At 37.5% G+C, this 15311-nt stretch overlaps 1 protein-coding gene across 1 annotated transcript in view; it reads right to left on the reverse strand.

The window, feature by feature from the left end:
- Nucleotides 1–1842: 1842 nt before the first annotated feature.
- LOC121428006 (signal transducing adapter molecule 1-like) overlaps nt 1843–15311 on the reverse strand; it is a 30167-nt gene continuing 16698 nt past the window's right edge. Inside the window, exons 8-13 of the mRNA XM_041624584.1 lie at nt 14532–14787; nt 13747–13841; nt 13059–13235; nt 8883–9142; nt 7400–7578; nt 1843–6199 (exon numbers count right to left, since the gene is read on the reverse strand). Coding sequence (XP_041480518.1) covers nt 5914–6199; nt 7400–7578; nt 8883–9142; nt 13059–13235; nt 13747–13841; nt 14532–14787 — 1253 coding nt within the window. The 3' untranslated portion in view covers nt 1843–5913. The remainder of the gene's footprint in view (nt 6200–7399; nt 7579–8882; nt 9143–13058; nt 13236–13746; nt 13842–14531; nt 14788–15311) is intronic.

Raw genomic sequence — 15311 nt, forward strand, 5'->3', positions numbered from 1 at the left:
GGTAAAAAAACAAACACTCCAATGGTTTGTATGTATGAATAAATCAATATCAAGTGCCTTTGGTAGAAAATGAGTAACTTCTCAGAGGAAAATAGCAGGCATCATTAACAAAAATGGGACAAAAAATAACACTACTGTTTATGCTCTTTGTTTGTTTTAACATTTTATAGATTTATTCCATATATGAATTAAATTACAATCCAATTGACATATCTTTGTTAACTATATAGGCATACATTGCATCAAAACTACATCTGCATGTTTTGGAATTCAGATCATTGTTCTCGGTAAAATAAGACAAAGCCAGATTTTTAAGAGTAATCTTTTGCACGACATGTTTTCAGAATACACAAATTAGTTAATTGGCTGGCTAACGCCGTCCTTCACCTCTCTTGACAAGGAGAGAGGATCCCAAACAAATGTTAACCCTTTAAAAATAAATTTGAATAAATACACTAGATGATACTTTAATTTCACAATGTACAAAAAATCTGGAGTTACTACCTTATGATACACTTTCTTTGTTATTCACTATGTACAAGATAGATTACAAGACTCCATTACAAATTTGAATTGTCTTAACGTTTAATAACCCCAGTCAGAACGATGCCAATTTGATAACTTTCACATCATTGCTGCAATTATGTATTTATTTCACTGAAGATGTACCAACTAAACACATATGAACTGATCAACCCCCCACCATTTTCCTCCTCAAATTTGTTGCCACATACTTTTTCACATGGTATCACATTTCAAAAGGAACATAAATTTTAATGGTAATATTTTATAAAGTATGATATAACAATAAAAATATACTTCTAAAAAAAGAAGAAGAAATTAACAGTCAAGTCTTCCTAAATTTGATATTCTTAAAGTCTAATGACCAAGTATCCAGACAAGGGATGTTTCACAAAAGAGCATAGTGTGACTTAACCCTAAATCTCCCGGGGTATTTTGATTCTTGTCATTCCCGGGGGGGGGGGGGGGGGCCATTATGGCCCCCCTTAAGATCTTGGTCACCGATCGCGCGAGCGACGCAAAAATTTGCACACTGGTAGTGTGCAATGTAATCTACAAGGCTGTATGGTAAAATTTTCCAAAATAATGAGATTTTATTTTATATGAATTAATTATGCTAATTTATGCATAAATCATACTTTTTGCTCTAATTCACTAAATAAAGCTCCTAGAATGCTAATTTTTGGTAAAAATTTTCTTTGTAGCATTCTTAACAATCGTAATTCAAAAAAACTTTGGTTTGGAAATAAATTTCTTATGTATTTTATTGTTTTATGAATTTCTTATGTATTTCTTTGTTTTTTTACTTTTGTTTTTTCAATGGAAATTGTTCCAGACATAATTCTGATCATAAACAAGGCAAAATTAATTAAGTTTAATCAGTAAAAGTAGAAATAATGATGCATTTATGAATTTTGGCTAAATACGCAATTTGCATTGGATTTGTACATGAAATCACGTTTATGAGCAATTTGGGGTCTGATATGCACTTGCACAATGTTGCGTAATGTCGTAACCGCGTACCCGGGCGTCAACTTTGGTCTCAAAATTTGCGCGAGACTTGAATGTAAAGTCAGTGAGCTGCGAGGTGAAAAAATTTCGCGCAGCAGATATATCGCGATAATTGTTGAGGGGGGGCCATTATGGCCCCCCCCCCCCCCCCCGGGAGAATTAGGGTTAAGAGTCTAAGTGCCTCATATGGTCATCATATCTAATTCTATCTCTGGCCAAACTATTGATCATTGATGTCAAATTAGGTCACAACACTGAGGAAGGCTGCATGCAGTACTTACCATCACATGATACTACCAATGCAGTGAGATTATTATTTTTTATTATGCAGCTGGGGGTATTAAATGCAACTTCCAGAAACCGTAAAACCTTTTTTGAGACACCTCCCCGATCATGCAAAGCTGCCAAATTTGCATATCAAAGAGACTTGATTTAAAAAGACTCACCTGTATATGATTCAAGGAAGATTGATTATGTAGTGGCATTGCTTTTATATGCCAGAAGAGGGTATGTCAAATTATAAAATCTGAACAAGAATGACAAATGAAAGGACTGCTGTCACTTTGTTTGAAACTCATGATACATTTGCAGCTTCAGAAAGTACTACTTCACATAAATAATATACTTTTACTAAATTTCAAAAGAATCAATAGAATATTCATATTGGGCACACATCTACCTTATTAATGTACTCAAGACACTTCTATATTACCCCAGCTAGCTAGCCGCCATTCCCAGTGCTCAAATCTTCTTGAAGAATTACTTCCTGCCGACACCCACTTACCTCACCTGGGTTGAGTGCAGCACATTGTGGATAAATTTCTTGCTGAAGGAAATTAAGTCCTGGCTGGGATATGAACCACTACCCTCAATTTCAAATGTGAGAGTCAGATCCACTTGTTTGAACATTGCACAATCTTCTGTGTGAGCCTCTGAATTAGTCATAATCTGGATTTTTCACATCGCAACTTGTGACATGAGAAAATCCTGTGCTTCACATACGACTGCTCAGCATAGCATGCCCGCCACTCCACTGGGCTATACATGTCATGTATCATGGCATGGATAAGAAAATGGTTCTTCAAACAAATCAATTACATATTAAGGGAGAAAAAAATTACTGAATTAAGGCTTAGATATACATCATTACATGCATCTAGCGTGTATTAGAGGATCGCTGGCAATTAAATCCATGGGTCATATTCACCCCTCCAGCTAGACCATTTCACATGCATTGATATCTGCACAGCAAAATCAGTCTCAAAATCCATCTGGATTTTTTTTCTTTTGCTGGTAGTACCCAAACGACAACCCCTCTTACTCAAAGTTAATGACATACGCCAAGTGTGTATTATGTTTTACTTTCCCCCGAAATGGGGGCTTAGGTTTCAAATTATTCTTACATTGTGAAGAGAGCTGAATCCATATCAGACTTTTATTTCAATGAATACCATGTTTTTATGGGAAAATCAAGAATTTACTTTTGCCCATAGGTCCCCTATACAGAGTGCAATAATATTGTGTTACAGGACAGTTATTTATGACGGGGCTAAAAGTCTCTTCCAAAATCATCTAGCATCATAAAAGTCTGTTTCTGTCGTGGAGCGAAAAGGGTGAAATATATTCACCTATATAAAAGTGAAATATTTGACTCGACATCGTACTATGAAAATGAAATTTTGCAATTTTGCAATAGAAAGAAAATATTAAGCTGGCTTGGTACAAACAAAGTGATAACCATTTGAGAGATAAAAACACAAATACTGTCCAACATATTATGAATTATATAAAGCAGGTTTGTTTGATAAAAAAATTACAAGTTTACAAAATCATAATAGATATTTATTTGACAAATCCAAGAATCCCTTTACAGAACTTGCTTCAAATCATTCAATGTCTATATATAAACCATATACCTGTAACATGTCACACAAATACTTGTAAATAATATCTATTAATATGCTTTGAACAAAAATGCTTATCAAGCAAATTGGTATTAATCATAAAATCTTTGCATGTTTAAATTGTAAGCAGTGTTTGTTTTGGTTAACTATATGTATCCACATCTCTAAGTCTACCAATAATAAGTATAAAGTCAAAGCAGAACTCTGCTTAAACATTGAGGGGTTCTTGGGTTGTATTTCATTGCACAAAACACAAATGCAATATTTTATGAAAAACTGCTGATTTCACGAGGTGCATGCAAATGCAGATGCACTAAATCACTTTTCTAATAAAAATGAAAGATTTCATTTTAATTCAAATTGTTCAATCATTGCCATCCATGTAAGATGATATGCATGATTCAGGTAAAACCAAGGACATAATCTCACCTCTAATATATTACATCATAAATCAAAGTTTGAATATTAAAAAAAACAATAATAAATGATGTAGGATTTGTATAGCGCACGTATCCACCTTGCTAGGTGCTCAAGGTGCTCCCACATTAACAATGTAACACTTTAAACTAGGGTTTCTATTTTCGGTAATGTTTTGAATAAAGAATCTATGAAATGACAGCGTACAAACTAAATGCAGTCTTGCACATTAAATAATTCCACAAAGTCACTTTCCATGAATGGGCACATGAGCAGTTGAGATTTATGTAAAAAGAAGTGAAATGGAACAAAGCCCATGCCTGCTTTGTGTCCGTTTGTGATATTTACATTGTGGATTATCATGCTCTCTTTTTTATTTTTCATTTCAATTGTCTCACTAATTAGATAGAATACGACTCTGAAGTTTGTGAAACTGAAGACTATGCGTACATGCAGACCATGACAAAACTAAAGATGAATAAAACTTGAGACAACTGACAATAACTAAAGTTCGACTTTGGATAAAATATCTAAAAGCCACAAACAGTTAAAAGTTTGCTCTCATACCAATTTTTGTCAAGAGGTACCCCAAGCAATTACTGATACCCAGTTTGTGTCAAACCAACCAATGCTTTTATGTGGTATATTATCTCCAGGGTTCCGTAACACAAAGGTTAGCGATTGATCGTACGCTTGATTTTCACGATTGATTGTACAGTGTAATGTTCTACGATCATTGCTAAGTTTTGTGTTACGGGCCCCTGAACTTCATCTCCTACTTTAGAAAAGAAATTGTATTCTGTAGATACAGGGTATAGCTAACAAGGTAACATAAAAGCATTGTTCAGAAAATATTGTGAAGCGTTCACAACTTGAGTGCTAGATTACAACGATTATATGCATCCTACCTCAAATAATTTTTTTTCCACAGTTTTGCTAACAATCTCATTTTTTCACAATCTTTTCTAGAATTTGATTGGTCTACAGTTCTTTTCATATCAGTAAACAAAAATGCCTCCAGTGTCTAAGATCATTTATTTGAGGGTCCCTTTGAACCCATAGAGATGTGTTTCAAGAAGACACTCGTGTTCAAAGTTAAGCTCTATCCTAGTAATCACAAATGAATCATGACTGGAAAGAGAATAATGTAGTGAGAACTTGATACCACTTCCATTCCAGTATGCATCACCATTCCGGAAAAAAAAGTTCTTTACATTAAGATAAGCATTACATACATGAAGTTGGCAATATAATGGGAAAAACATAATTACTGTTTAAAATCGAAATTGGCAACCTTTTTTCTTTTGTTACATTACTCATTTGACTTGCGTTAAATCCATATTTGATTTCTTTACAGTATGAGAATGTATGTACATTTCTTGCCAATTTGAAGAGTGAAAGCGGATTTATCTTGGCCTCTATAGATTCATTTCCACTGACCATGTGCATATATGGAGCAATTTTTAGAGCATATTCAGATTTTATTTTGTTTGGAAAAAATAATTGATAGAAAATGTTTCAACAAGCAATTTATTATGCAGTAATATCTTTATCACTATGTTCATTTTAACCTGAACATTTGACAGTCTAGATATATAAATATTAGTTAAACCCTAATATGAACTTAATAGACAATTCTAAACAGTGGGAAAACTCTACAGAAATATCTGAAGACAGTGTTGCCAACTAGATAATTAATGAAGTACAAAGGAGTGAATATATTTCTTTCAAAGCATAGAACGGATGAAGTGTGTGATGATGGTCCATCGAACTATGAGTTCCATCAAAGTTTTTATTCCCTTACCTGACATAAGAATGATCCAACAAGAAGTAAACATTCTAAGACATTATAAATATATTTATGGCAGCTCCTCTTGAAACACCAGATAGTGGCCCAGAATCAACGGAGGTGATAGAGGGGGAAATGTTACCCATTTCAGCAGCAATTGCCGATGTATCACAGGAAGTTTGTTCTTCATATTCTTTTCCTTTCTTCATCCATGATTGAAATGATAAATATGTTGAGATAATTGTCCTCAGAAGCTGACGACAGCAGACACTATAAGAGAAGCTGTTGCTGAGGGGGAATCCCCTGTCCCATCATCATCCCTTGGTCACCTGTAGGGGGTGCCATGCTATACCCCTGTTCCATACCCGTAGAGGGCACTCCCCCTTGGGGCTGCATGCTACCCATGGGGGCTGGCTGGCTGTAGGAGGTGTTGGTGGGTGCCACGGTACCAACAGGTGCAGAGTTGTATTGGAAGGGAGTGGATCCGGGGCTTGACTGACTAGTGGCTGGCAAGGAATTCTGGGGGATGTTATTGTACATGGTAGATGATGCTGGGCTGTAGGTCGTAATGGTAGAAAAGAGAACGAGCAAAATTTTATGTAACAATAAAATGTAAAGTAAATGATCTATTAGATATGTTACTTAAGGCTCTGTCACACCGTGCAAAAAATGTTTTCATCATATTCAAAACCTTTCTGCATGCAAATCGGACTTGCATGCGCTTCTGCGGGCTACTGCGTGTGAGATACTGTCAATGCGGGTGACCTGTAGGTAGCAAAAAATAGTTACCCGCAAGTCACACACAAGGCTTGCATGGAAGGATATGACAGGGCTTTAACTATTGATCTGGGGAGCATTTCATCAATATTTTCATCTGACAAGTTGTCAGATCTGACATCTTTCCATGATTTTGATTGGCTGAGAGCCAATGTTCCTACGGTAACTGTCGGATAAAATGGGACTTGTCGGATAAAACGTCTGACAAGTCCTGTCATGAAACGCACCCCTGATATACATGTTATTTGTTAGCAAGCATGGGGCAATATCTAAATAGGTAGAGCACAATTGTATTGTGTAATTTAGCAAAAGAATTGCCTTTTATCAGCAAAACTGAATTTCATGTCAATATTTCTATCAAGTTATATCTGAATTATAACTTACATGTATCAATCAGATAATAAGGTTATAGAGGGAAGTCTTCCTTGGTGTCAACTTTGTTTCTAATCACTCCAGAAATAAAATGAAACCTTTTAATAAAGGAGAGTTTCATGTAAATTCATACAACATAGATATTCTTTCAATAGTATTATGGCTCAACATATAACAAGTGCTGCACTCTGCTTTGTTGTGTACTCCACATTCTATAAACTGTCATTTAACAGGATCATCAGGAATATTTTGTCATACCAGAATGTATGAAATAATTTGTTATTAAATCTAACAAAAATGTAAATTTGATAATCATTAATTTTTGGAGACAAAAGCAGTTTATGGAACTGCTGGTAAATAGTATACGAGAGAGCTCCAAATCAAAACATTTTGAAGATCTGCTTTTCTCTTTTGGTTTAGTTGAATCAAATGGCTACATGTACAAGCACAGTAAACTATGGTGTGTTATTCCATATTTGAGGTATTTAAATTTTGGCAAGTACATTGACAATATCAGTCAGTATAGTTTATCAAATTTTAAAATAGTCTGTCACCCGTGTTATCTAGTTATAAATATGGATAATAATAAGTGTGAACATGTCTTTACCTTGATGAATAGGTTTGTTGTGAAGCTGGCCCTACTGCTGACTGAGAGGGAATTGGCTGACTCATAGACATAGTTGATACAGGTACAGATTGAGAGGAAGGGGGCATGTTCATACTTTGATTCATTATAGGTTGACCAATACCCATGTAATGCTGCTGAGGGGGTGCTCCGGCATTGTACTGAAGAACACCAAAACAAATGATTTATAATATTATACCTCTTTTATACTCAATGGAGTTTAATCATTATTTGTGCTATACCAAGGCTAAGCACATTCATGTAATTTGATATCACAATTATTTTGAAATACGATGCTTGAACTTTGTAAATTCATATTTTTTTTTCTTCTATATATGAAGGAAGAAGGCAGGATCAACATGAAAAATAACACCGAGGTTGATCTCTCTGGCAGATATCTCTCTAGATGATCTCTCTCCAAAACTGTTGATTTACTCAAGAAAAATGTCTTTGGCAACATTTATTGTGATTCTAACGACACTATTCAATTAAGGTATTTTAATTTCTGGAGCATTAATGTAATCAAAGCCAATGGCAAAATTGCATAGGAGTTTAACATGGGTAATCTGCCCAAGAAAATGGTGTAAGATGTATGAGCAAAAGTCACAGATGGTTTTGAATTGCATAAGCTCATCCCCAGAAGGACACTATCACTATAAAGATTTTTGATTTATAATATGATGATTCCTTTGGCATCATTCAAGCTAAACTATTATCCTATCTGATAAGCATTTGGGTTTGTGAGTGTCATCTCATTGTGTTATAAAGATGGACAATCATGGCTAAGGGTTTAAACTTTAGCTCCTGTCATCACTGCAAATGCAGATATTTTTGTTTAATTTACATTGTCCGGTTGGTAGAGAATCTATGAATCATTTGCGAACCTAGGTCATATATATAAGTGAAAGAGACCGATACAGGCTAGTGAGTGATGACAGAGCAGCCAACCTTTGGAAGAGTAAATTAATATTCTTTAGCTTCAAATTTAGTATTTTTCCATCAACATTTGTATATTGTTCGATCAAGCTTTATTTTCTTAAATCACTACTATTTTTTCTGTTCTGATGCACCTTGGAGGTATAAGTATTTTCAACTACAAGGTGTCATGTGGTGCTATTTCATCCCCTTTTTTTCTTTGTCACTCTTAAACACCAAATTTTTTTAATACCCTTTAATACTTTCATAATCCTGTCATATTTTCTATCAGTTGACAATTCTGCAATGAGGACCTTGGAGATGATACTAGATAAAAAATATTTAGATCACCAAATAAGACCAGTTTTGCATGAATCATAAAGAAAAACACACACATCACACGTATGATAAATGATAAGTGATGACTGGCCCTGAGGCATAAAACATCTGTGAATGTCTGTGTCCATAATGCAATGAATAGTAACCAGAAAGCCAGATGCCCATCAAAAAGGCAACACGGCTCTTGAACAATGAGGCAAGGGTGACTTACTTGAGTCATCTGTTGTGGAGGCATGGGTTGCTGAGGGACATAGCCACCAGGGATAGGCACCGGCCCCTGCCCTGTAAAAGGGCCTTGGCCGGCAACTACTCCCTTCAGAGAGTAGCCATAGACAGGTGCTTCTTTCATCAGATCATGGTACATCTGAAAGGCATCAATGAGCCGTTGGTTGAGAGCCGTCAGGTCTGCATGATCACGGTCAATTGACTCCAACTCCTGGTCAATGAGAGGAGCCATTCCATTGCACGTTGCTGTAATTGGGTCAAAAGCATTAAAATAATGATACTGAGTAATCAATACATGAAGACTTTTGAAAGCTGGTATAAATATAATAACTATATTCCCTCTGATTGTAGATACATGTACATTTCATGCCGAATTATTCAACACTAGCAGTAACATCGAAAGGCACAAATGCACCTGTGAATAGTCCTCACATTGGATTCAGAATGTTTAACTTTTAAGCAAATGAAACTGAACTTCCATACATCTCACTGTAAGGTTGTTCCCTGACCATGGACTAGTACAAAAAACAAGTGGAATGCCTCTGGCCGTCTCACCTGCATCACGCAGTTCAATATAGCAGCAGTGCTGACTTTGCATACTACTCTAACTCGCACAAGATGTTCAGTGATACATGGTTACTCTTATGTCCTCTTTTTATGAACTAGACCAATAAACTTACAGAGATATGATGGTTATTCAACAAAAAACCCCAACATGGCCAAAGTTCATTGACCTTACATGACCTTTGACCTTGATCATGTGACCTGAAACTGGAACAGGATGTTCAGTGATACTTGATTACTCTTATGTACAAGTTTCATGAATCAGATCCCTAAACTTTCAAAGTTATGATGGTAATTCAACAGATACACCCAATTCGGCTAAAGTTCATTGACCTTTGACCTTGGACATGTGACCTGAAACACGCACAGGATGTTCAGTGATACTTGGTTACTCTAATGTCCAAGTTTAACGAACTAGACCAATAAACTTTCAAAGTTATGATGGTAATTCAACAGATACCCCCGATTCGGCCAAAGTTCATTGACCCTAAATGACCTTTGACCTTAATCATGAGACCTGAAACTTGCACAAAATGTTCAGTGATGCTTGATTACTATTATGTCCAAGTTTCATGAATCAGATCCATAAACTTTCAAAGTTATGATGGGAATTCAACAGATATCCCCAATTCGGCCAAAGTTCATTGACCCTAAATGACCTTTGACCTTGATCATGTGACCTGAAACTTGCACAAAATGTTCAGTGATGCTTGATTACTATTATGTCCAAGTTTCATGAATCAGATCCATAAACTTTCAAAGTTATGATGGGAATTCAACAGATATCCCCAATTCGTCCAAAGTTCATTGACCCTAAATGACCTTTGACCTTGGTCATGTGATGTGAAACTCATGCAGGATGTTCATTGATACTTGATTAACCTTATGTCCAAGTTTCATGAACTAGGTCCATATATTTTCTAAGTTATGATGACATTTCAAAAACTTAACCTCAGGTTAAGATTTCGATGTTGATTCCTCCAACATGGTCTAAGTTCATTGACCCTAAATGACCTTTGACCTTGGTCATGTGACATGAAACTCTAATAGGATGTTCAGTAATACTTGATTAACCTTATGACCAAGTTTTATTAACTAGGTCCATCTACGAACAGCAAGAAGGGGCAGCCATGGGCAGCCCTGTTTCCGCGGTGATCGCTAACCTGTTCATGGAAGCTTTTGAGGAACGTGCGCTGAGTAGTTGCCCGCCCGACTGCGCCCCTAGAGTTTGGAAGCGATACGTAGATGACACGTTTATCATCACGCATAGATCCGCCGCCGATGACCTTTTGAGCCACATGAATTCGCAGCAGCCCTCCATCCGTTTTACCATGGAGATGGAGTGCAACGAGCGCATTGCCTTTCTAGACACTTTGGTGCACCGTGACACCAGCGGCCGACTGTACACCACCGTATACAGGAAGCCCACACACACCGATCAGTACATTGCTTATGATTCGCATCACCCGAAGTCCGTTAAGCGCGGGGTAGTGAAGTGTCTTTACGACAGAGCTTCACGCATCGTTACTAAGCCCCATTGCACAGCTACAGAGAAGCAACACATCACCTCGGCCCTTATTTCTAACGGTTACCCGCGCTCCTTCGTTAACCGCGTCGCTAAGAAGAAGAGCGCCCCGTCCGAACAGCTTGCGCAATTTAAATCCGCTATAGTAATCCCGTTTGTTGATGGTATCGCGCATCTTCTCCGCCAGCGCTTGGAGAGGCATGGCATCCGAGTTATATTTAAGTCCGACAGCATCCGCAGCCAGCTGGTCCGTCCGAAAGACTGCCCGATCCCCGACAGACGCGATGGGGTTGTTTATAAGATCCCTTGCTCGACCTGCGACAAAGTCTACATCGGTGAGACTGGTAGACCTGTGGGGGAACGCATGAAGGAACATCGCCGTGATGTTCGGCTTAGGCGCACCGATAGCTCTGCTGTTGCAGAACATGCTTGGGACTCCGATCATCCACCTAACTGGGATGAGGTCAGCTGCATCGCTAATGATAAGCATTGGTATACGCGGCGCATTAAGGAAGCGATCCAGATCCGTTTGCACCCGAGCAATATCAACAGGGACAGCGGCATTGAGATCCCTGATGAATGGTTACCTACCATCCGACGGCATACTGCATCCACGGTTCATAGCGCGCGGCGCCCGCACCAGCGGGTGCCTGACACCAGCGCGGACGCTGATTGGCCAGCGGCTCCGGCCAATCACAGCGCGGTTCACGCCCGAGTGGAGCCAGACAATAGCTCCCGACGCTATATAACCCGTGCGCAGCAGCGTCTTTGCTCATTGCCTGACGAAGTCTAGCAGCTTGCAGACGAAACGTCGCTTTCCTACTACGTTTGCTACATCGTGAGACAACTGGTTATTTCTTCTACTCAATCCTTCACCACGATGAACCTCTTCCACATCATCTAGGTCCATATACTTTCTAAGTTATGATGTCATTTCAAAAACTTAACCTCAGGTTAAGATTTGATGTTGACGCCGCCGCCGTCGCCGTCGGAAAAGCGGCGCCTATAGTCTCACTTTGCTTCGCAGGTGAGACAAAAATGAATGTTAATGAGTGCAATGGACAGAATACTTCATGAGGTGAAAGATGAAATGATCCATTCAACGCGGCCAGAATACTTCATGAGGTGAAAGATGAAATGATCAATTCAATGAATGGATTATTAATTTCATCTTTCACCGAATGAAGTATTCTGTCCATTGCACGAATGAAAATAACATTCATTATTTTGATTTGGTTTATATGACACCTAAAAAGATTCTTTTTCATATGAATTTCGATGCAAAATATGTGAGCTGCAAACACGAGTGGTTTTACTTGTAGTGCCTGCAGTTTCAGTGCACGCGTGCAATGGATAAAATCGTATGGATCCAAAATTGCACAGTAGATGACGTCATTGTAAAATGAGCTGAGTAATCGATATCAAACAACCAATCAAATGACAAGGATCTATCTAGGTGTCGTATAATTAATTTTAATCCAATGGTCTTGGCCTGCGCAGGACTGAACTTTGACACATTGCCAGTGAGGTGAAACAAAACTCCATTTAGCACGAATTAACGGATATTATGACACCTAGATAGATCCTTGTCATTTGATTGGTTGTTTGATGTCGATCATTCTGCCCATTTTACAATGGAGTCATTATCTGTGCAATTTCAGATTCATATCTTGTGCCATTTTTGGTCCATACTATTCTGTCCATTGCACGCACACAGAGACCACAGGTGTTACACATAAAACAATTTGTGTTTGTAATGTGTGTGTTGTATGTATGCGACAATTGACAACAGACTGCGCAAACACTGAATGCACTTTTGCATTAAAAAAATGACAAGGACTTATTTTTATGTGTCATATAAAACAAATAATGTTCTTTTCATTCATTCAATGGATAAAACACTTCATGGGTTGAAAGATGAAATGAATGATCCATTCAACTTGGCTATGCCACTTTGAATGGATCATTCCATTTTTCACCTCATGAAGTATTCTGTCCATTACATTCATAGACATTCATTATTTGTTTATTATCTGTGAGCAAAGACATTTTGGCACAACGCAGACTAAATACCTTCTAAAAGTGGCATGTCAGGATTATCAGGTCTTTCCATGGTGGGATCAGTATTCTGAAGCATGTCTAAGCATTGGTCCATTGTTTCTGCACTAATCTTGATCTCTGAGGGTGGTTCGATGGTCCGTACCTCTACTTCTTCATCAAATGATACCTTCTTCTCTCGTGCTTTGATTTCTAAAATAACAGACATTGGATCAAAATTAATATATCTACAGTCAACATCTCAATCAAGGTACATCGAAACCCAAAACAAATAGGTCTTCTTCAAAAGTAAGTTGATTCATATACATATTTAATGTTCAAAATGCCCTAGAAACTGCATTAAAACTAAAAAATCACTTTTATAAAGCAACTGCTAATATCATTAAAACTAATTAAAAACTAATTACATTATTGAAAGTTGAATACTATGTTGTGGTATTCCGCTAATCTTTGCACCTTAAAGGAAGGGAAACAAGAACTACAAACTATAAAAACAAACAGGTGACATGTAAAATAATAAAATATATATATATAGTGAGAGAGTTAATCAAATATTTTAACTACTTCTATACAACAGGGGGTTGTATGAATTTTCAATAAACAATGTGCTAAGAATTAATGCGTTGCTCTGGTATTTGCATCAAATAAATTGAATGAATGAAATTGCATCAAAACGCTTCCACAACCATTGTAAATACATTACCTGGTTCTGTTTCTGCTGTAAGATCTGCTGTTACAAAGTTAGATGGAAAGAGACCTGTGCCTCGGAAGTTTTCACCCTTCCACCAGTTTGCATCCCTATGCAAAAAGAAGAAGAGAAACTATGGGTAAGTGAAAGTGTAATCACAAAAGAAATATACTACCAGTGAGAGTAAATTCTAGTCTAAATAGAAACTTAATTTCCCTAATATATGCTATCACTGTACAGTATCAGAAGGAAGTAAACAAAATCTGTTTAATATTCATCATGTGCTTTTCAAAAATGTAAATATAATCATATCAGCAGATTGGGGTTTCATGAAAATAATCAGCATTGACAAATTATCAATATCTGGAGGATAGAGTTGACAGCATGTCAGATGACAAAAATTCATGATTCTACAGTTGAAAATTTCAACATAATTATACTAAACAGAAGCAAACAATGTCACAAAATATCAGGCTCCCTCTTTAGCTCGAATTCACAGAAGTGGTTTGAACTTTAGATTACGCATATTTCACAAAATAAAACACTTAATTTGGCAAATATTTTGAGCATGTTGATAGCATGTTTTGTCACATAATCCTTACTTCATGATTGTTATGGTCTGGTCATTCATGGGTCCATAGATTTTAACTAATGGACCCATATGACTACTCCTGATCAATATAAAAAGTGGAATCATGAATTAGCAGCCTATGACAAATGCACGCATTCACCATACATACATGCAAAAATTAATACTGTACATTGTTTGTGAATCCGAGCCTTTAAGACTGAAATCCTACCTGTCGTCCAATACACTGATTATCTCTCCTGCCTTGAATGTGAGTTCATTGTCCTCTGCAGCTTCAAAATCATAAAGTGCTTTGACCTTTCTTGATTCTCTGGATTGATGCTGGATTGGTGAGGCATAAAGGGTGTTGGTAGAGGGGTATAAGCTACTAGATGACTGGTAGCTACTTCCCCCTCCTCCACTATTACCTCCACCTCCGCTGGAACTTCGATTGGAACTCTTATCATTCTCTAATGATAGGGCAATGGCTGCAGGGGAAGCAAGGTGAAACTAGTAAAATTACAGAGACATGATTTGTAAAGAAGATAATGGACAATTACAGTAATATACAACCTTCCAATCAGTGCATCAAAACTTTCATTTCTATGGTACTTCCCATGCTTTAAGGCCACCGCACACCTTACGACCCGACTGGTCTGCGACTGGCTTGCGACTGAGTGAGGGGAGATGAATCGCAAGGTGGTCATAAGCCTCGACACCGCACACCTTGCGAGCTGACTACCACGCTGTCTGCGACTCACTCATGCACTTTTTGCTTTTTGTCATAACAACTGAGAAAATGTGCTTACTACTGCGTATGCGCGTTGTTTATCATATACGCGTCGTACAACTCTGCTGTCTGATTGACTGGAAGTTGGATTGAGCTTGCGATCCAGTCATAAGGATTCGACATGTCAAATCCTTCTGATTTTCCTTGCGACTTGTATCTGACTGGTCTGCAATTATCCAGCTGACAAGATCTGTGACATCACATCTCCCCCACTCAGTTGCA

The sequence above is a fragment of the Lytechinus variegatus genome, chromosome 1 (genome assembly GCF_018143015.1).
Source record: "Lytechinus variegatus isolate NC3 chromosome 1, Lvar_3.0, whole genome shotgun sequence".
NCBI lineage: Eukaryota > Metazoa > Echinodermata > Echinoidea > Temnopleuroida > Toxopneustidae > Lytechinus > Lytechinus variegatus.